Source organism: Musca vetustissima, unplaced genomic scaffold, assembly GCF_032173495.1.
Source record: "Musca vetustissima isolate MV318-11 ecotype Yass unplaced genomic scaffold, APGP_CSIRO_Mvet_v1 utg13467, whole genome shotgun sequence".
NCBI lineage: Eukaryota > Metazoa > Arthropoda > Insecta > Diptera > Muscidae > Musca > Musca vetustissima.
The window spans coordinates 331,415-355,391 of NW_026882551.1; the positions used below are offsets into that span (position 1 = coordinate 331,415).

At 33.6% G+C, this 23,977-nt stretch overlaps 3 protein-coding genes across 3 annotated transcripts; all 3 read left to right on the top strand.

The window, feature by feature from the left end:
* The first annotated feature begins 1,415 nt into the window (after positions 1-1,415).
* LOC133329018 (arylalkylamine N-acetyltransferase-like 2) lies at positions 1,416-2,069 on the top strand. The gene has a single exon (XM_061537517.1). It carries the CDS (start codon positions 1,416-1,418, stop codon positions 2,067-2,069), a length of 654 nt encoding a protein of 217 aa, XP_061393501.1.
* Positions 2,070-4,092: 2,023 nt separating this feature from the next.
* On the top strand, positions 4,093-4,948 carry LOC133329019 (arylalkylamine N-acetyltransferase 1-like). Its single transcript, XM_061537518.1, has 2 exons — positions 4,093-4,139; positions 4,237-4,948. The coding sequence occupies exons 1-2, from the start codon at positions 4,093-4,095 to the stop codon at positions 4,946-4,948; spliced, it is 759 nt and encodes a 252-aa protein (XP_061393502.1).
* Positions 4,949-6,103: 1,155 nt separating this feature from the next.
* LOC133329020 (uncharacterized) lies at positions 6,104-6,774 on the top strand. The gene has a single exon (XM_061537519.1). The coding sequence runs from the start codon at positions 6,104-6,106 to the stop codon at positions 6,767-6,769; it is 666 nt and encodes a 221-aa protein (XP_061393503.1). The 3' UTR covers positions 6,770-6,774.
* Positions 6,775-23,977: the final 17,203 nt, after the last annotated feature.

Genomic DNA, 23,977 nt, shown 5'->3' on the forward strand with positions numbered 1-23,977 from the left:
CCGCTTATTCAAGAAGAGAGATTTTCTTTTTATTATATTGATAAAAGATGAAAGAGAAATTTATTTTTTTAAGAGAAAAAGAAATGTCAGCTATTATTGTTGTTATTAATTTTGTATTACTACTGTTCTCATTTTAAATATTAGGTTGAAATCAAAAACTGTTTAGGTTTATATTTTTATAAATTTTAAAATATTAAAAAATTTGTAATATATAGACAAATTTAATGTACTTCTTTGTAAAGGTCATGGTGTAGTCTTTTCTTTTGAGATTTTAGAATAATTAACAAATTCTATTCTGATCTCATACGTTATCACGATAAAATAGTATTTGTGTATAGTCAAAATCAATAATCTACTGGATTTGACACCAGAACAAGTATTACAAAATATTCTTAAATAGTAAATTTCTATGTGTACACAAACACAAAGGCCCATTGGCTTTCTATGACAATGACAGACGACTGAATGACAGCAGCAGCATTGCAGTCTATAAACGGATTATATAAATAAACCATTATTTGGCACCAAATCGCCACACACACACACTGGCACTCCTTGAAAATCCAACACAGAAAAATCCTTTCTCTCTTTTGTGTTTTTATATATGTGTATGTATGTGCACTGTGACGTATATGTTATATTGATTGAAGAACGTGCTGCATTCACAGATGGATTCATTCATGGCGTGCGTGGAATATTTTAATATAGCCAAGCAAACCGGCAAACGAACGACAGAAGAAACCAATGATAGAGCGATTGAGGGTGACAATTCCTTGACAAGACTGCAAAATGATCTCAAATAAAAGGGAGGGTGAATGGCAAAAAAAACCTCGAAACCTACTAAATTGCTGAGAATTTTTACAGAATTAACTGAGATTCGACGTGCAAGGGCAATGGACATTTTTTTCTTATGGTGTAAGGCTATATTGGAGGATTTGAAAGCGGAAGCAACAACTATTATAGAATGGTATTGAACGTTTAGGTTGGCCACAAAATAACGAAATGGAAATTATAATAAATCAGGTAATAATATTGGGGAAAAATAGTAACATTTGGAAATAACAGAAATTCCCATGTGTAAAGTTTATAGAGTCCTATATGAAAATGAAATCGATTTCAGATGCGATTAATTAAATCGATGTGACAAAAAATATTTTTTAAGTGATAGCCCATTGTAAGCGACATTAAAACATTTACTCTTGTATATAAAACAAAAACTCTTCTTATCAAAAACACACATCGTATATAACCATTACAATGGAATAGAAATAATTAATAATAGATAAGAAACTGGGAGAATAAAATCGGTCTTAGTTTCGAAAAATAAAACCATTCAGTTGTATTGTTAACATCGTTTGAGCAACATCAGAATTTCATAGCGCTTCGAAGAAATAAAACATAGACACACACACACAATGAGCCATGACGATGATATTGAACTTAGAATTGTACAAGAGGAAGATCGCGAAGCAATTTTAGAAGTTTTACGGAAATTCTTTTTCAAAGATGAACCATTAACCGGTTTCACCGAACCTATGGGAGTGGCCTCAGTTACCGAGGAGGAATATGTTCTAAATCAAATTAAATATGGCACCAGTGTTATGGCGATACACAAACCTACCAACAAGGTGGTTGGAGCTTGTATGGCCGGTCCACAGGGTGTGGACGAGGCTGACCATCTTTTCGAAGAATCTGCCAAGGAGGGTGACACGAAATGGGGCAAAATTTTGAAAATGTTGGCGTGCATTGAACGTGACGCCAAGGTGAGCCAACGATATGGCGTGGAAAAAATCCTCTACATAATTGGAACGTGTGTGGATAGTTCGATGCGTGGTAAAAATCTAGGTTCCCGTTTGTATAATGCTGTTCGAGATTTGGGCAAACAGAAGGGCTATCAATTGTTGAGAGCAGATTGTACCAGTTTCTATTCGGCTCAAATCAAAGAACGCCTTGGTTGGGATTGTATTAATACGATTGTGTACAAGGAATTTGTGGATGACAATAACAAACCGTATTTTAGCCCCCCAGCACCACATGATGCCTGTAGATCATATGCTTTGAGATTGTAAGGATGCGGAGTGTGAATAATTGTGAATATTTTTTTGATTTAAAAAATAAACTAAAATAAATAAATAAAATAAATTTGTAGACAATGACTTTGGTGTACCTTTTAAATAATTTATAGAAATGTGTATAAAATAAAAACACTACTGTGTTTTTTAGAAAGAATTGTAAATTTTTTAATGCCATGTTTGGAATTAGAAATATGGAAAACAAAACCTGGCACGATATGTTAATTTTATTAAAAACACAAAATTTGTCTGGAATAGAATTTTAAATTCTTATCACACTAACATCCAGTTTCTTAAACGAATTTTACAATAAAACTGATATATGAGAAGGGTCCACCTAAATAACATTTATCTTAATTACAATTTTGTAAACATGTTTGGTCATTAATTTAGAAATGTTTGTGTTTTATAAAACTAACAAGATTAATTTGCAGTTTTTAAGAGTTGTCTTTCTTTGCATATTCATACAATTATTTGCATATTCATACAACAGACACTACCACAAGTCGAATGTGATGAAATTTTGAAAGAACTGGCCTGGGACACAATTTGAACTGCTCCTATTCTTTGTAGACGGATTTTTACTGTAAAACCGATTATTATCATTTTTGTTTATATTGTCCTTTTAAATTATACGTGTGAATAATCGGAAAATGCTATTATAACAATTAACGTGATAAAATTGTAGTTTTTAACCCATTTTGGGCCAATGTTGCCCACAACATATCAAAAGAAAAATTGTAATTTTTAGTTAAGTTATGCGCGTTTCAAAATATATTTGAGGGCAAAAATGTGTACAGTACAAATGTGTGTCTTATTCTACGAATTCTACGAATTTTATCTTAAAAATTATTATCGATTATTGTTAAAAAGAACATAAAGAGCGATTACAGTGATTTTGGAGCGGATATTCCATTAGCTTTTCTCGATATTGGACTTTTATTTTACAGAAAGGATGTACAGTATCTCCCCAATGCAAGGATGTAGTGACGTCAAATATTGTACATATCCTTTTTAAGATATTCGTAAAAACCTGTGCACAGAAAATGATAAATGTTCACAGGAAACAATTCGGGGCTCAAAGGGTCAAGCATTTTATTCGCATACACGTACATATAAATAAACGATATTTTGGGGGTCTAAAAGACCAAGATTTCGCTAACTCTGAAGATATGGAAAATTCACAAGAATATACAAAAATTATTGTGACAAGACTTAATTAAAATGATTAATTATGACACGTTTCAGCAATGTTTCAACAGTTGGAAAATTCTGTTAGGGGAGAGTACTATTTTAGAAAATAAAATTGTTAGAATTTATTAGTCGGTGTTGTCGACAGGTGTGTAATCATAGTCTGATATTTTGGACAGTTTTTTTTGCGGTGTTTTGTGGTGTTCGGGTCCATATTTTGAGGTCGAGCACTTTTACTATCCACACTGGCTGAATAAATTAAAGGCAAGCTCTACATCAAATTGGGAACCATTTGATATTTTATAAGATTTTAGTAATTTAAAAATTGAGACAATTTGTGGGAAAGATGCCAGAATGGACGGTGCCTTTGTTGACCATTATTTGCACTAATTCTGTGTTTATCATACCTATTAATGTGTGGTAAATTCTGACCTGATAGGATGCATCATTCCCTTTATTGAAAATATGTATTTCTATAAAATTGTTATCAACTGTGGTGGGAGAGGAACCTAATTAGGCTGTTAAAATTTTGAATCCAAACGGATACCCCGTTCACATGACTTATTTTTTTAGTGAATATTCAAAAACATATAAATTATTTGATTTTGATTTGATTTTTTGATTTTTGAGTTATTTTACTATGAACACCTCTTTCCATTTGATGAAATTATTACAATCTGTGCTATTTAAAGAATCAATACTGTACTGTATCAGTAAGCATTTTCTGCGCGAACTCAATCCACAGATAAAAAAATCGACTAGATTACAACTGCATCTGAAGAGAGTCCATTTAGCCATACATATCAAACATTGAAAAAAATGCAATGCAATGCCTGAGAATACAGCAAACAAAGTTTATTGGTCTCATAAAACAATGTATGTCAGCAATGGAGAGCTTTTTGATAAGAACGCAAAAAATGAAACGACCATTTCACATTCTTTCATCATTTGTTGTAATCGCCTTGTTTTAAAGGGCGCAGCACCCAGCCTATTCGGATAAATTAATTCGAAATATTAAATATCATCAAATGGACCGGGATAAACATTCAAATATACAACTAAGGCGCATAACACAAACGGACTGCCAACAAGTCTATGGATTTTTGAAATTATATTTTTTCCAAGATGAGCCACTGTCGACATGTTTCGGACCGGACGAGGAGCGAGGATTTGGCGAAACAATTTTAAGCTCATTAATCGATTCGGAACTCTGTTTAATGGCAATTGACGAAGAAACCAATGAATTGATTGGAGTCATACTAAATGATTCAGAGAATCCAGAGAAGAAAAAAACCCTACCGAATTATGAGGTCAAAACAAATGATCCGACGGGTGAAAAAATCCATAAATTTCTAACAAAAATACGAAATGAAGCTGATTTATTTCAACGTTACCAAATTGAAAAATTACTTCATCTAATCATTGTGTCAGTGAAAAAGGAATGGAGAGGCAAAGGAATTGCATCCCTTCTAAGTAAAGCTGTCGTGGATATGGGTAAAGAGAAGGGTTTCGAGTTGATTTCTGTTGAGTGCACGAGTTTGTTTACGGCAAAAATGTTCCAAGGCATGGGTTGGGATCTGGTCCACACGATCTACTATAAGGATTTTTTGGATGAGAATATGGAGCAAGTATTTACACCATTAGCGCCACATGACGGCTGTCGAGTATATGCAAAACGTTTGTAAAGTTTGAAGACGAATCAATAAAATAGTTTTGAAATGTTTTTTGAATATCAACAGAACAGTGTAAACATATTAATAAAACAAACACAACTTAGTATATCAGTTCATAAAGATTAGTGAGTGCTTAATAAGAAATCATACCTGTGACATTATCGCCAAATTTGAATGAATGCAGTTTTTGTGATTCCTGAAAAAATTTGAAATTATTTATTAGTATATGAAAATTGGTGTACAGTTTCTAAAATTTTGATGATTCGTCCTTTGTTTCTCATACCCAAATTTTAAAATTTTTACGATCCCACCCTAATCGAACGTCCCTGCCTTAGTCTAGACTGAATCTAACTAGTTTTCCTTGTGTATTAAGTACACTTGAACTATACATTCTCCAGAGGTATATTTTCCGGAGTACCTTTCACACGTAATCATTGTAGCTGCGCTCTATAAAACTGCAATTCATTTTGGAAAAATAAAAACTTGAAAAAAGATTAAAATAATTTATTTTCATGCGTTTGTCTGGTAGAACCGATAAGACCGAAAATAAAAGTGATAATTGAGCACGATCCATATCTGAGAATTTTCTTATCAAAATATTGGACCAACATAAGTTTGTGGAGAATATTTTTCCATACAAAGACTAGGTAGTCATAACAACATTTGGACTAAACAACTGTGTAAATAATCAAACAAATGTTGGAACAAAGGCCAGGCCTGCACCGACTTATTTTTACACTCTAAATTATTTATAGCAACGGTTCACAACATTTTGAATTATACATTAGCACAAATTTTTATTTTATTACGGCAACACCACATCGCCACACTAACATCACCATCACCGAGGAGGCTTGCTCTAAAATTGAATTATTTATTCCAAAATTAATTCTATTCTTAAAGAGCCGCGTAGAGCCTAAACGTTCCGAATTCGTAGTGACATTGACAAATAATTGTGAGTAGTTCCACATGGTTTTGAGTATTTATTTGTTATTGTCGCGGAAGCGATAACAGTTCTAAATCTTGCTGTTCTAATAGCCACTGAAAAAAAAACATTTACTCAGTTTAGTTCGTTGCGGCATTTAATCAATACACGACGACACTGTGCCACATTGTAGTTCAACTGAATTGACGTTCTTATCAATTTCCAATAGGAAAGCCGACAAAATGACAACACAATATCCTCACATTGAAAACGGTATTGAAATTCGTGTGGCCACCAACGAAGATCGCGAAGGAGTTTGGAATTTGTTGTGCAAATATTTCTTTCGTGATGAACCTCTGACCTCTGGCAGTGAACCCAAAGAGGAAACCAATTTCGGTAAAGATTTCTTGCTTTCTCACCTGGAGCATGGGACCTGCTTTGTGGCAATCATTAAAGATACCAATGAAATGGTGGGTGTTACCATGGCCGGACCCAAGGGTCCTGATGAGCCTGAACATTTAGCAAAGGCCGCCGAGGAAGAGGGTAATACAAAATGGGGTAGAATTTTAAAATTTTTGGAAAAAGTTGAAAGAGATGCCGATGTCTATAAGCGCTACAATGTGACGAAGGTCTTGCATGTTATTGCCACCTGTGTTGAGGATAAAATGCGTGGCAAGAATATTGGTGCCCGCCTCTACAATGCTGTCAATGACATTGGCAAACAATTGGGTTTCGAGTTGTTGACTGCCGATTGCACTAGCTTCTATTCGGCCGCCATCAAGGTTCGCCTGGGTTGGGATTGTGTTAATGTGGCCTATTATAAGGAGTATTTGGATGCTGAGGGTAAACAAGTATTCCGTCCTCCCCCACCCCACGAATGCTGCAGAACTTTTGCTATTCGTTTGTAAGAATTTGTAGAAGAAAGATGTACTTTTTGCAAATGGGAATGAATTTGTTGTTGTAAAGTAGTATTTTAGTGACTTTGTTTAGTGATATAAAAACAATTGTTCCTTGTAAATTTTGTAATTGAGATTTTGTAAATATGAACTCATGTACATATTAATTTTATTTGGTGTATATAATTGCAAATTTAAATTAAAATAAAAAAATATGCAAATATTAGTCTCTATGGACCAAAATGTGTGGAAGAATAATTTTTCAAGGAAATAATAACAATAAGCGTGGATTTTTATGATATTTTTCAATGACAATAACCATGAATTTTAAGTATATTTTTCAGGGACAATAGGACAGAAAATTGTGGTTGTGGTAAGTCTTGTTTAAGTATTGATTGTTTGAAAAAAATGTCTATAAGCAAAAAAAAAAAATGTGTTAGAAAATATATTTAAAGCCATATAAAATAAGATAATTACAATTATTGATTTGATTTCTATTTATAACCTAAATATTGACCTTAACATATTTCGACACCATAACGTACGTTTCTGGCTGAGGACACACTTTTGGTGACAACGCAGAATGATACTTTCTAACTAGTTTTCTTTATTTTTTAATATTAAGTACACCTGGACTATATTTCGTATACCTACAAGGGAAGTTCGGTGCACTACATGTAAATGTAAATTGATTAAAAAAATATTGTCATGAAAAAATAGATTAAAATGTAATAATTTATATTTGTTTCCGAGAAAACATACGAAAACCTAATGTGATTAAATTAATTGTATGATATTGTTAGCAGTTTCTATTAAAATAATCAGTAGGCTCACTAACTTTGGGAGTTTCCAAAAAAGAGATTAATGAATCCAGTCAAATAACCTCTTTTTTGATAAATCAAAATTGTGTACACAATTTGAAAATGCATGAAAAAGATCATTTCAATTTTGTATAGCAACCATACGACCATTTAATCATCAAAAAATATTAACACAACTTTTCCAAAATTATCAAAGAAAAACAAATTTGATAAAAATAAACAAAAAAAACTTTCGATCGGGTTTTTTGTTGATTTTTATTTCGAGGAAGTGATAACACTTCTAAATCGTTGATATTCGAAAAGTCATAAAAACTATATCTTCCACACGTTTTTTCTGTATACTTTTTCGCGGCCTTAAAGCAATACACAATATTTCATTTTCATAAAGTGTAATTAAAAACTAAAAAATAAAATGACCACACAATATCCTCATATTGAAAATGGCATCGAAATTCGTTTGGCCAAGGAAGAAGATAGCGCAAAAATTTGGGATTTATTGTGCAAATATTTCTTCCGCGATGAACCTCTGAACATTGGCAGTGAACCCAAAGAGGAAACCAATTTCGGCAAAGACTTCTTGATGTCGAACATTGGCCATGGTACCTGTTTTGTGGCTGTCATTAAGGACACAGATGAATTGGTGGGTGTAACAATGGCCGGACCCAAAGGTCCTGAGGAACCTGAACATTTGGATAAAGCTGCCGCCGAGGAGGGTAACACTAAATGGGGTAGAATTCTGAAATTTTTGGCTAAAGTCGAAAGATTATAATTGTTTTTTACTATCGTTACTATCGTTTTTCAAAATCTAGATTTTAAATAATATTACTCAATTTACATTTTTATGTACGTTATAATTGTTCAAAATTGAGACCATTCCATACCCGAATTATTGTACGGTTAGTCCATCTAAGGACTTGCAGTTGTGATCAATCCGTTCGCAATATCATTAGATTAAATCTTCTAAATATGTCTCAACAATTTATGTTTGGAAAATGTTAAATCGGTAATTCTCTTCAAGAAATCGAACATTTTATTTAGGGTGTCGATGATGAATATTTTTGGAGTGGAGTGATAAGTGACTTACTGGGACATTATGAAAAATCAAATAAAAAGACAACTCATGTGGTCTTATAATCTTAAATGTGTTTCTCAAAAGTAATCAATGTTTTAATTTTCAATTTCAAATGATTTTAAATTGAATGCGATCGCATATTAATTGTAGAATGTGCTATTTGTATAATTTAATAATGTGCTATTTAATATGAAAAATGTACAAATCATTTCTAAAATATTTCCCATGACGTTTCTTGAAATATTAATTTACTCCAAACTTATCAAATACCCGTCATCTAATAATAGTTTTCCTATCATATATACATTGGAAGTTTTCTTTGTAACAAAATTGTTAATCATAAATCTATGTTGTGAATATATCCAAAAATCTGATTCCGGTTTATTTTCCACTTTGAAGTGGATTGTTATTGAAAAATAATATAATATTGACGATCAATAGTTTTGATTACAAAGCAAAAGGGCAGACGGAAAACAAAGACACAATAAATATAAATTGATAAGGAAACTAACTCATTTCACTATTGACACAATTAATAGGTGAACAGAAAATATTGAAGCATAAAAAAATATATTATAAAAAATACATTCGCTCTATGGCCAGAGGTAGGTAAATGTAAGAGATACTTGGATTGGTTACTGTTTACTGATAACTGATAATAACATTACACCACTGACCACGGCGAATGAATTGTTATTAAACACATTTGTTTATAGTTTATTTGTTTACGTTTCATTGTTTAAATACTTAATATCTGATAAAGTAACGTTTGAGTGAAATTGATACAAATAAAAAGACAGTTCTTATAATATTGAAGTTTTTTTAAGTCGTTTGTGGCACATTTGAGTACTTAGTTTTTTTTTTATTTTCAAAAATATCAAAAAATTATTGTTGCCATTTCAATACTCTAATACAGTCACTAATCATTTGGCGTTTAGCCACTTACTACTTTGTATATATGAATGCTTTATGAAACACCTTGTTCTCAAGGACTGACATAAAAGATTTCCTACATTATGTCACCATTTGCCTTCAAAACTAAAATATTGGATAAACAATCAAGGTGTCACATTTTTTAACACTCGGGAAATAAAACATCTTCCCTTCATAATTTAATATTATGGTGGGACTTGTTGTTGTCCTTAAAATCAGTAATTCCTTAAAGTCTTCATAATGTCCTTAAACAGATTCCTAAAATTCACTCAAAATATCCTTAAACTCTTATCTGCTGCAAGAATGTCAATCAGCAAGAAACCAAACCAAAAACCTTAAAGTTATTTACAAAATATCTTAACATTTAAGGACAAATGAAGGTATTGGTTACACCAGACGTTGTGTGGTATATGAGCATTCTTCTATGCAAATATATGTGCGTGTATGGCTGTGTGTAAATACACTTCAATTTGAAAGGATATAATTTACAATATGATAATCAGTTTTAATAGAATTTCCATGAATTGTTTCAAAAATGTCTGGTTATGATGCAAAGTAAAGTTATTTATTTTATATCCTTGTAGCTATGAGTGTGTGTGTGTGTTGGTTTTGTTTATTCTCAAAATAACACTTACACACCGACTTCGTCTGTGTGTGTGTGTTTGTGTGCTTTGTGACTTGTTCTTGTGTATGCAAATATGATATGATGTTGATGAACAAATGAGACTTATTTACTTAATTTGTTAAATGTAAAAATCCTTTTCTCAATTTAACTTAAGGTCAAAAACAGATTTGTTTATGTCTGATTTTCATTTTGACTCTGGCTGACTGGCTGGCTGACAGTAAGCAGACAAGGAACTTCCTCAATTACCCCCGTGTCTCTTACCTATCCACCACTCTGGTGGCACATTAAATGGATTTTCAACATTTCAATTTTTGATGCAAAACTCAGATGTGTTTAGGTTTCATTTCTTTAGAAATGGAAATGTATTGCACACAGACAAGCGCACACACATACATACATACAGTCACACAGAGATAGATGATGTTACACAAATTCATTCATACAAAGTTCAACAAATCCCACCAAACAGAGGAAATGTTAACAGATTTCTTTGAAATGTTCATTTGCGAGATTTTAAGGTTGGATTTGAGGTTGAATTTAATCATTTAACAAAATTTCAATTTGTTCATATCTGTTGTAGTTGTTGTTGTCGTTCACATTTTCCTTGTGAAAAATGTAGAATACAATTTTGCTTGTTTATTCGTAAATATCGTATATTATTGTGTATGTAGTTGAAATGTTTAGTATTTCGCTAGGAAATTTTTAGTCGCACGTCCATCTATTTTGGCAAACAGCAACAGTTATCCTCCATCGTTCTATGCTTAATGTGGATTTTAACGAGACATGTGGGAACAAACGTTAAAGCAGAGATGGGCAATGGGACATCAGGCCTTTTTAGAATATTGTATATCTACATAAGACTAAATTATAGAATTCCGTTCAATGCGTAAAAGACATAGGAAAGGCCTTCTCTCTATACCACAGTTCAATCCATAGAATATAATATAATGTAGACTATATATAGAAAACCAATTGAAGGCATTTCATCATTAAAAGGCGTATAGGTAGTTCAAGGGTCTTCTGTGCCTATTGAAGAGTGCATAGAAAAGTCACATATTGATACGATACTTTTAGATTGACGTACAAATAAAATATTAGGTTGGGGGAAAAGAAATCCATTATTTTTATACGAACTGTAGGACTTTATTTACCATGCTTCGGAATGTCCGCTTTGGGCCAAATATGCATCGTTTTGTTGTATGATTTGTTCCATTTTAAAGGTAACTTCACAATGTCTCATAGAAGTCCTGCTCTCTATTTCCAAAAAAAAAAAAAAAAAACACAATCCTAACTAGATACTAATTTTTTATCATTAAAGAAATTTTGCAATGCATGAAAAAGATGATAATCGCTTGGTGCCAAGTCCGGACTTTATGCCGGATGCATTAAAACTTCCCAACCAAGCTCCCGAAGATTCTGGGGAGTTACTGTAGATGTGTTGATGTAGAGATCAGAATTTAGCCATATGGAAGTAACTCATAATAAATAATCCCCTTCCAGTACCACCAAATGCATGACAGAACCTTCCTGGCCGTTAGTCCTGGTCCTAATGGATCTATCTCCTTCCATTTGACCAAGGCTTCGTAGATGGAAATTCGATCTATCCTATTTTTTCTGTTAATTGGTGTGGCACCCAAACATTCTTCTTTTTGATTCCAGATTTGTGTAAATGGTTTAAAACAGTTTTATGGTCGATTTTTACTTCTGGGCAATGTTACGACTGTCGTATTTCTATATAATCTATATTCTTTCCATAAATACAGGTTTTCTAGAGGTTTTATGACAATGATCCAACAATTATATGTTTAGGTCGATCAAAAAGCTGATGTGTGAGATTTCGCATTATGCGCAATTATTCTTCTTTTTTTATTTTTATTAATTTATTCGAACAAGCTTAGCATTCGCAACATGAAAAGCTTTGCCAAAGATACAGTAACAACTTTCGACTTGGAAGTCGACTGCTTGTTTTGTTTCATTTTTATATTTTATAAAAGTCTTTGGAATAATCGCGAAGTTGTGAAAAATAATTTTTATATCCTCAGCCTTAAGGCTAACTATTATCATAACCAAGCCTAGATCAAGTTCGAAGATGGGACCCATTCTCTACTCCTTCTGTTACCTCCCGCATGAATGATCTAAATTTTGAATATTTATCAATCCAATATCAGGCGAATGGAATGTCCAATTTGAATATCCGATTTGTATAACCATTTATTTTAGCAGGCCTAGATCAAGTCCGAAGGTGGGATCCGTCTGGCCTATTCTCAGGTACCTCCGACAAAAAGGGTCCATATTATATAAACTTCTACATTTTATTTGAAGCGAATTGTATAACCCATTCCGTCAAAATTCGAAACCTCTTTGTTATAAGACAGTTATATAACATCGATAAAATACTTGTTGTAAGCATTTAGTTCTAGAAGTCACTGGAGAGCTTATAACCCATAAATATTGCTTTCTTCAGACCGTCTATGGAGAAACATTTAAAAAAACTTTGGTCTTTTGTTTTTAGAAACCTTAAGAGAGGTTCTTCTATTAATATAGATTTTTCTCTACACGACCCAAAGAAATATTCTTTTAAGGCCTTCTCATCATTCTTTGCAAGCCCAAATATAATTTCCCTCGGTGACAAATTTGCCCATCGCAGATGTTTTAATATTAGACTTGACATTAAACCTGGTAATGGTAGTTGTTAGCATTACCCAGTTAAACTGTTTCGCATACAGCTATCGTTGCTCCCACACACATAGATGCAACAATGTACACAGCATCAGAAGTCGACAACAACAACAACGCCAGTCCACATTGGAGGAGAGACGAAATTTAATTTCCTTTATTGTAATGCCATCATGTCCATCATGGAATGTTGTTTTGCATTTTGATAATCTGTCGCATTGGGATGTAATTTCAGATAATGCACCAAGAGCAACATGTACGATGCCCTATGTTTGGCTAGCTGGCTGGCATTGCCCCATTGCTATAGCCGAGGCCATATGTATATGCATGTATGTATGTGCCCATGTTCGTTTAGATAAAGCTGAAATGTTTACCCTCCCCATATGATGACTGGTTGGTCGTGCATTGCAACTACCAATTGCCCATCTCGTCACTCTCTCCGTGGAAAGAGAAATGTCTCGATGTATGTATGCATGTAGGAGTGTGTAAGAATTTGCATTTATATTTTGGCGAAATAACAGTATCAACGACATTAATTGGGATATTTTAAATCGAAATATTTTGGAAACTAGAGCTTCATGAGTGGGAAGTTTAAATTTTAAAACTTGTGTGCTTCACACACCAAAAAAGACTACCTTCTTCAGACAATGTTATCTACTTTAGGTAGTACATACTGCCCCCCTACTCCACGAAGAATAGATTTATCTTGTGTAAAAAACACCCTTCTTTTGTGCCATATGGAGCTTACTTCCTTCGTCTGATCTATGAACGCTCCCCTCTTCAGATCGTGTATAAATCCTACCCTCGTTTTGTCTATTCAGACTATCTTCAGAGCCCCAAACCAAATTCGATCGATTCGATTTTGCAATAATTCCCTTGTTCGCTTACTGTGGCCCAGCAAACAAACAGGCACTGGGTTTGAGTTGAACTCTGAGAAATAAAACTTGTATGTTGTCGTAAATTTAACAAACACAATGCAAAGCAGCTACAAGGACATCGTCGGGCAACCAAAAACAACTGCAGCAGCAGCATCAGCAGCAATGCCATCAACATCAGTATCAGCAACAGAATCTGCATCAACATCACACAACCATCAAGATGATGTTGAGTTTCAATGTTAAGCCACGCAAGGACAACGAAACAAAACATGTATGCAGTGCAGTGCAGTGTGTGAGTGTGGGTGACTGTATTCGTATATATGCAAGTAAGTTTACATATTTTTGTGCGAATCTACAAACAAGGATTGTTGCATCTCGTTTCTGATGATGTTAATGTTAAAAGCAAACAAAATAAATTGCTTGCAATTACAATCAAACTCATCCCTTGTGTGCATATATGTGAGTGTGTGTGAGTCTATATGGGTATGTTGTCGTTTTTGTTGTTGTTGTTGTTGTGTGTTCTTTTCCATTTCCATTGTTTGGTTATATTCCTTTCTGTCACAAAGTCTCTCGCTGTGTGATCTCAATATAAATTACATTAAAGAAAACAATTTATGTTATGGAGTTGGTTGGTTGGCTGGTTAAAAAAAGGGTTTTTGCTTTTGTCCGTAGTCGTTGTTGTTTTTTGTAGTTGTTATGGATGAAATATTAAAACACTACACAGTTATTTCCCAGTATTAATTGCAAATGGAATTTAAGTCTTTAATGGCAAACAATAATTGATTTCGGTATAAAAACATTTTCTGTTTGGGTATAAAAATATCATTTTTATAGAAAAGTCAAAATAATAGTTTGGGGAAAAGGAAATCCATTATTTTTTATATGAACTATAGAAATTTATTTAACATGCTCGGAATGCTCGATTTGTTTCAAATATGCACCGTTTGGTTGTATGATTTGTTACCATTTTAAAGGTAACTTCATAATGCCTCTCTCATAGAAGTCCTGCTCTCCATTTGCAAAAACAAAACTCTAGTAGTCGATTTTCATAATCATCCCTAGGGAAGCGATTAGCTTCCCAACCAAGCTCCGAAGTTTCTGGCGAGTCGCTGTAGATGTGTGTGGCCTAGCGTTATCCTGGTGGAACACGACACCTCTCCTGTTGGCCGTTTTCTGGTCAAATATAAATGGTTTAAAACAGTTTTATGTTAGATTTTTAGCTACTGGGCGATGTTACGACTGCTAACATGTCAGTCAACTTCGATCATCTTTAACATCAAAAATTCCTGAACGGAATCTACGAAACCAAATTTCACCATTAACCATTTTTTTTTGCATTTTCGCATGTGTCATTTTTAACACCCTGTAACTCACAACTGAATGCACCAAACAAAAAACAGCACAATATTTTTTTACTGTGAAATGTCACCCTCATCATAAATCTGTTTATTCTAATATTAGGACATTTTGGATTTTGTAGCCAAAATGGCAATGCTGTGGCATTTTATTTTAATAAATGAGTCAAAAAAAAAAAAAAAACATATCGTAAATTTTGGAATTATTTCAATTTAATTAAAGGTTCGGTCCATCCAAATGTTAACAATCTTGTTTGGGTCTTTAATGCTCTTATTATTAGAAATATTGTAATATAAAATTTAAACTTTAACCATTAGCAAGATTTTTGGAAGACCCATTAAGCCGGGTCTTTTAATATAAGAAGTTATTTTTATAGGAGCCCAGTTGTGAGATTATGTATTATTATTGATCTTAAATTATCCCTTTAATTGCCTTCATTTATTAATAAGCTAAGTTCACATTAAATATTTGTTTTTTTTTATTTTAAAATATCAATTTGAAATTTCTTTACGATTAAAAATTGCCACATCTGTCCTTAAGTAGATTAATACCAAATCATAATATTGATAGACATTCTACAAGTTACGAAAATCCTTACAAATATTTCCACAAATCCTATTTCATTTGAATATGATAATAATTTTAAATATAATTAGAATAATTCTATGCATTTTACATCTTAAACACAAACCCGTGTGACCAGCCATTGGCCAGTCTTGGACAAAAGTTTGCCACAATTGCATGGCAATTTGTAAATACCTGATTATTTCTATTATTATCATTATTCAGATTACATTCTCATTATTATCATTATAAGTAGTTGTTGTACTTGTTTTATTGTTGCTGATATTATTATTAGGGATTTCGTTGGAATGCTTGTTTGTCCGGCGGTTGCAAACATTACACGCACTTATTTAATGTTGACACATTGCATTTAATGTCTTTTAATGTCAAAGTGTTGTTATCCTTGGATTATAACAAACACAAACATCTTTAGAATGCATGAAGGAGTTTTCTGCATTCTAGACGTTCTCGTCTTCTTCGCTCGCTATGCGAGAGTATACACACTCACTCACACTTACCCACACACACATAGAACCCAAAAAGTAGTTGCTGCCAGTTAACCGAACATGTGAGGTTTCTACGCAATTTCCTCTTGCAATGATATTGACCATGCACTCGAATGTCATTTTCGGTATCCGTTGGCCTTTGTAAGCGAAGGTTAAACTTGTGACTTCAATATCTTGCATCGTTTTGGCCGCCGCCCCCCTATGATATAACACATAATACCTACACATATGGACATACGATACTACCGTCGTCCTTGTTGCTTGCACTCTGCAAACATGTGTATTACATAGATTGCTAGTGATATTTAGAGTGAGTGTGTACGAGATGTATTAAGATGGGTGAATATCGTGTAAGATTTTTTTTTTCAATTTTCTTTGCTTGAAAGAACTTTTTTCGAAAATAAAAAAAATGTAAGATCATGGATTTTTCTGTGATAATAATTTAATTTTTATATAAAAAAAATTCAATGTTTTTTAATGTTTCTATTTGCTGTGTGTCTTAAGATCTGTGTATGTGTTTAATTTACACATAATGTCCTTCTTTGATTTGCATATAATATGTCGTTGTAGTTGTTGTTGTGATTATTATTACTATTATTGCATCCTATGTGTGGTTGACTGTAGTAGTAATTTCATTTTGTAATGAACTTAGCTTTGCCTAATTTAACACAAAACTCAAGTCCATGGTTAATTGTGTGTGAGTGCGTGTGCGGGTGTGTGTGTTTAAAGGACATTCCTTGACCGAACCTCAGTATCATAAGATTAAAATCTCGTCATATGGTCAATAATATTACATCGAAAGATTTAACAAAATCATTGTGGTTGCAAGTACTGTGTGCTACATACAGATGGTGTGGTTGTTGTTGATACCATTGTCATAATTGTTGAATGAAATCAAATGAATAGCTGGCTGGCTGCCTGCCACCCATCACAAGCAACAGCAATTCAACAGTTCGAAGAATAGAAATGGAAAGAAATTATGAAGAATCATAGTATGAGGACGCCAATATATAAACATATTTTTTGTAAGTATGCATTCATGGGATGCAAATCAGGCCAATAAGGCGAATTGCGGATCAATCCACGTTCAGGAACAAAATTGTGGTGTAAGACTCAGAATTTACCGTCCGACGTTGCTCGTGCGGAATATTCGCAACATAATAATTTTTTTCGAAGTGCTTCTTCCGCGAACAACTTATTATGCTAGTGATATAAATACCCTAGGATACCTCTATCTCCCGTCATGTCACGATCCTGCATTCACGTACGGCTTCAATGTTTCTTCTAATCGAGGACTGTAAAATATTGTACAAAAATTTTAGCCTACAGAAGATTGAATAATAAAAATAATTTTGAAATCAATCCTTGATTATATGACTCATGTGGTAATTTAAACAAGTAAAAAAGTGTCAGTCGGTGTTGCCGATGGTCGAAATTACACAAAGGGTTTATTTTTCGCTTTATATAAGGTATATGTTTTTTATCACAGAGATTTCTGATTTAATGTTAATCAAATTGGAAATTCAATTCGCTTCAGTTTAATTGAATTTACAAGTTTATAAAATATTGATCCTTTCGGGAAAAGGTACCAGAAAGAGGGGGCCGATGGGTCCCAGCTTCTGACTTGATCAGAAATTAGGTTTTACAAGGTTTTGTTCAAATCGGAGATTCCATTCGCCTGATATTGGCTTACAAGTGTTTAAAATTTTGACCACTTGTGGGGGTGATACCAGAAGGAGTGGAACAATGGGTCCACGTATTTGATTTAGATTTTGTAGAGTTATACAAAGATTGGTTCAAATCGGATAGTCAGTTCGCGTGAATTTATTTTTATAATAAATTAATTTTATAATATTTTTTCCCAATTTTGACCATTTTGTGGGGGAGGTACCAGAAGGAGTGGACCGATATTCCCTATCTTCAAACTTGAATTAAGCTTCAAAGTAATATTGCGATGTGCAAAGTTTGGATGAAATCGATTACTCCCTTGAAGAGTAATTCTGCGCACCAGACGGACCAACATTTGTAAATCGACTCCATATTGTCTGATACATGGGGTCTAAAACCAATATTTTGATGAGGTACATTTTTGCCGTATCAAAATGTATATACCATCATTAGCATATAGCTGAAAGTGTAAAAAATAGACGAACTTGACAGGACTGGTTTTTAAAGACGTCTATCGCATCCTATAGATGTATGTGAAAGCAAATCAGAAGGATCGTAAAGCTCCCAACTGTTTATAATTATGTGTAGATTATAGCAAAATATATGCGTATAAAATTGCAAAGAATTCCCATGACCAAAAATGTTGCAAAGGAAGAATGTCTTCTTATACCAGATAAAAATTTATTGTTATATTTCATTTTTAGTTACGGTAATCATCGCAAATTCGATAAGAAGACCTCCTAAACAAGACAATATGCAAATATTGAAATTATTTTTTTTTTAATATATAATACTGCTTTCCAACAATAAATATTTCATCTATACAAATCTCTGCCAGCAGTCCAGCATCCACCCTTGACATATGTATACACGTCTATGCATGTCATTAGAATTAATTAAAACACTTTAACATTTCTTAACCCCCCAAAATCGGATTTAATCCTGATTTATGGTCACCGGAATGTGTTATCAAACATTTGAACAGATTTACAATCCTAATTAGTTCGAGGCGGATACCAAGAATGCGAAAGCTGAATGGATTTCCCCATTCGTGACATAGAAATTATCCTGACATGACATTCAAGTTGACACCAGCCCAGAAACAACATCAAGCAAAACTTTAACATTGTAGTTAGTATTAGTGGTGTTGTTGTTGCTGTAGCTGTTAGGTAACTAACAGCTTCCTTGACTTATTTCGTAAAATGTCAATTTCGATGGAATAATTTCCAAGACAATATCTCTAATTCCAATTCATACAAGTAATAAAATTAATTGGATTAAGAGAGTTCATGGCTGGAGACGCTGAGATACTTAACTGCGAATGTGAGGGGAGGGAGATGATGCCTTGACATAACTGTAATAACGAGTGGTGAATTAGGGTCCACTACATAATGTTCAGAGGAAAGTTTTCAGCACGCACACACACACGTATGTACAAATGACAAATCAAGTCAAATAAAAAGATTTCATTTTCCAACCACCAACACCAGCAAACATGCAAGCAACACAGGATTCACGCAAGGATAACACAATCCTGTCGTGGATAGTTCTCTTTGTTTCCATTGCCTAGCTGTGCAAAAGTCTTACGGTCGTCGCTTATAATTAATACAAATTGTGGTCAAACTAACACAAGTAGCCGGTATTAACCGCACTTAATTTTCATGTTAATTGAAAAGTCCTTCACATGACAGTTACGTAGTTATAGCCACTAATACATGTGTATATAGCAGGGAGGAAGGGGGGTTTGCTTTCGATTCTAGGTCACTAGCAAGAAATTCCGGTGGTTGTCATTGCTGGAAGACATAACCTTTCACACACAAACACGCACATGTATTTATTAATGTCCTTTGGTCAAACATGCACCCCAAAATACCATAATTTATAATGACAAGCTTCTTGAAAACCAACAAAAATAAAACAGAATATCTAAAACCGTCAATTATAGCTATGGATTTTTGTAAATACATCGATCGAATAAAATTAAACTCCCATGGTTGTTTTTAATTATAGTTGACAAAAAGGGTGGTACAGAAAATCAGGAATATTTTAGAGAAGTATGAAAATATTTTAAAAAGGCCATAAGGTTTTAATATTTGAACGCCAGAGTATATCATACCTAAAGTACGTCTCAAAAAGTGAAATCTTATTACAAGATTCCAGAAGATTGGATCGGATGCCGAACATTAAGTGGGTTATTTAAAAAATACCAGAAGGTACCCTGGAAACTTTTCCTTTTCTTCTTATAGAAGACCATTAGAAAACAAGCATTAAGGGAAAGTTTCAGAAAACCAGAGGATCGTAATCTTCTTTCATAAGAGGAATTTTATAAAGACGATAAGGTCGAACGTAAAATAAGACCAAAAGAATAAGACATTTTCATTTATGAATTTATGTGCTATATGATCGATCGGACGATATTTTTATAGAGGATGAGAATGTTCTTTAATAGGAGACCAGGCTGACTTCTTTATAATAGAAGAATACAATAGAGATTTCTTTTAGAGATCCTGAAGGTCCTTCAATGGATAACTTGGAGATTTTTTAGTAAAGTCCAGAAATAATTTTTTATGGAAACATAGAAGTGCATTTTGAAACGGGCATATGTCATTTAATATGAGGAACTTTATGAAGACCAGGAGATATTTTTATAGATTTATTTTTATATACGATCAGAAGGTAGCTGATGACATATAGAAGGTCTATTTACAGAAGACCACAGGGTATTCTACAATATAAACCTTAAAAAGATCTACTTATAGAAGTCCGGAATTTGAATTCTTATACAGGATCTACGGATTAATCACTAAATTTTATCACACAACCCTCATATGGACACATCATATGTCCGCACTCACACCCACCCACAGCTATGTGTGTCATTGTTTATGTGTAATTCAGTTTACACAGCGACGAGAATTTCGTTTCATCGAATCCTTGATAAAAGTCAACACCACGAGTATGACAATACACACACACACACATACATAAAATCACATCCCAAGGAAAGAATGTCTTAATCGAACTCGATTCCCAATATTAGTGGTGGAGAACTTACGAGCGACTTACAAACATACAGTCACACACGCATACACATCGAAACTGGTGTTAGTTAACATAACGTAATGGTGTTGATTTGATGTCCAGCATGTGCTGTTGTTGTTACTCCTGCTGCTGCTACTCCTACTCGTTCTCCTTGTTGTGGGTTATTGTCAGCGTTCCTGTCGTCAAAAACGTCTTCACCGACTTTATTGGTAGATTGTTTTTCTTTGCTCTGCTATTCGATGCCTTCAGGACAATGGCATGACTTTATGTTTGCCTTTATATTCTCTGTTGTGGTCTTAATGTTCTGTGACACCAGTGATTGTGTCCCCATGAGTGCAGGCGGGCGTGTTTGTGTGTGTGTGTGGCTCTAAATGTTACTGGTAATCCAATCAATTAATTTCAACTACTTTACGTATGTTGGTGGCTCGTTCGCTTCGTCCGTTCAATACCAGGATGATAACTACTGTCAATGCTTGTGGCAATGGTACCAGTTGGTTGGTTGGACACTATCATCGTCATCATCATGACCCATTCTGGGAATGTACATGTGTATGTGTGCTGTTGAGTATGTTTTGCCAAGATTGTAAGTTAGCTGTGGGGGGTGTTGTGTTATTTTACCAATTACACATGATGATTTTATTGACTATAACGTTGAAAGTTAAAACGGTAATTATTCTCCTCCTTTAATCTCCCTCTCTTGTCGTTCACTCCTCCTTCAATATATTTCAGTTAGATCATAATTAAAAGTAGTAACGAACTTATACGGTATAAAAGCGAGTGAATGAATTACTATTTTCGATTATGGCAATTATAACTGGTAATAATGGAAAAAACTTCAGTAGTCGATGACAATGAAGAGAAAATCTGAATGAAATAGAATTTAATTTTAACATCAATACTTAGACACAATATGCCAATTCATAGTAAATCAATATTTTTGAAATAATACTACATATTTAATTTTTATTTTTCGCCTTATTTTTTATCATGGGATATTTCTTAAAGTAAACTTCAGGTGATCTTACATTGTTGCTATAAATGGGGACTCTCGGCTTACTTCTTCTGAATGGTCAAAATATTGAAGATAACTTATTGCAAAATATCTCTTGGAGTTTCCGGCAGACGTATACAGGTTGAGGGTATACGGCTGTCAGAAACAACATATTTGTAGATTCTCAATTTGCTTTATTTTATATCATGGAACGATGGACGCAATTTCCGAGTTTCGAAGTTTAAACGTCTCATTTACATCGGGGTCTTTAATCACATTTGATGAGATTTTTGAAAGCGAATAGACCAATACAGCCCATATTTGTACTGAATCTGAGTTCGATTTAAACATTAAGGTGTTCCAGATAAGATCAAATCGGCAGATAGGATAAAAGGGAGTTGCCCAATAGCTGACATTTTTGGACTTACATATAGTTGGACTTAAATATTAGATTTATAAAATATTCTTAGAATCACATAATATTATAAGAATCTCAAATATTCCTCAACCTCTCCCGCTAACATGCCACCTTTTTAAACAATTCCTTAAAAAAACGATTTTGGCGTTCAATAAATGTTTATCAACTGGTAAATAATCACTGCCTTTTTCCTAGCAAGGGTATAAATCACCTCTGATATTTAGACATTTTTGAAAATTCACATATGTCATAAAATTCGAATTTTCATGAAAAAGAGCCATTATTTTATTACCAACTTTTCATATTAATTTCCAATATCCAATTAACTTTCATTGGACAAATATTGATTGTGACAATTGAACAATTTTTTCTTCTACTTTAAAGTATCATAAGCTCGATCTAATTAAATCTTCCGCATTCAAACATTTTGTCATTCGTAACTATTTCGTCATGGTTGTGGTTAAGTTTCAATAGAAGTGGATTTGGTTCTGTTTAATGAAATCAAATTAAAACACTTTAGAAACTCATTTTCTGTAAAAGTTTGCTTCGCATTTTTTTTCTCCTGCCTGTCTTACTTTTATTCTTTAGCGTAAACTTTGAAGAACCACAATGAAGGACGTAGAAACAAAAAACAAAAAGCTAATAAAGTCAGCGGGATACACTTCAGTAAACCAATCATCATTTGTGCAACACAGCCAATGGACAAGAACGTTATGAGTGGTGTTTGTGTGTGTGAGTGAGTGTGTGTGTGTTTGAGTGCCATTGATGTCCTCTGGTCAACATCATTATGGATGAATAAGTGGCATAATGCTTGAATTATTTGAAACTTACCCTCGAACCAAGGCTTCTCTCTGCCCCATGCCTAGGTCCATCACCAGCAAATGGTCATGACCACTAGCAAGCAAGACTGTTTTTATTTGGAGTCTCGTCTATATATACATATATTGTGTATATATGCAGAAATTCCCCTCTAAATAAGCGAACAAAATGAGCAACAGATAAACCAACAGCGAACTAAAACTAAAGCTTCCAATTAAATTATTTCAATGATTAAATGGATGTTGGTTGCTACTGCTGTCGTTGTGGGGTTTCTTTTTTTGGCTAAGCTGAAAATCTTCTATTAGAGTGATGCTTAACATTTTTATTCGGCATTGGAACCGCATCGCGCACTTTCCTCTGTGTTTTTTCTCTCCATTCAGGCTCATTTCTTTTTGTGTCTCTGTCTGATGTGCTCATTACCGCACTTAAGTATGGATAATAAAAAAATAAATAAAAAGGGAACGTTAAGTTTGTGGAACTTTTTTTGTGTGTGATTATTATTCTAGGGAAAGAAAATCTATGGAGGAGCCGAGCCGTCAACTTGTTTGAAGATGATGTCTAGGACAAGTCATGTTCATCTTCATCAGTGGCAATATCAAAATCACCAGCATCACCAACACCATCGCCCGTCATCATCATCAAGTGGTATCAGTGGCGCACAATAACACTTTGAACTTAAAACGGGTTTTATTTAAATTATCACTGGCGGGAACTAGGAATTCATTAGAGACTTTAGATAAAACAAAACAACAAAAAGAGGAAAATAAAAAATAAGCTGAATAAAAAGATTGCTGGAAAATGCAAAATACAAGTACATGCTTTGCTTTATGTTGGCGGTGGTTACTAGGAGG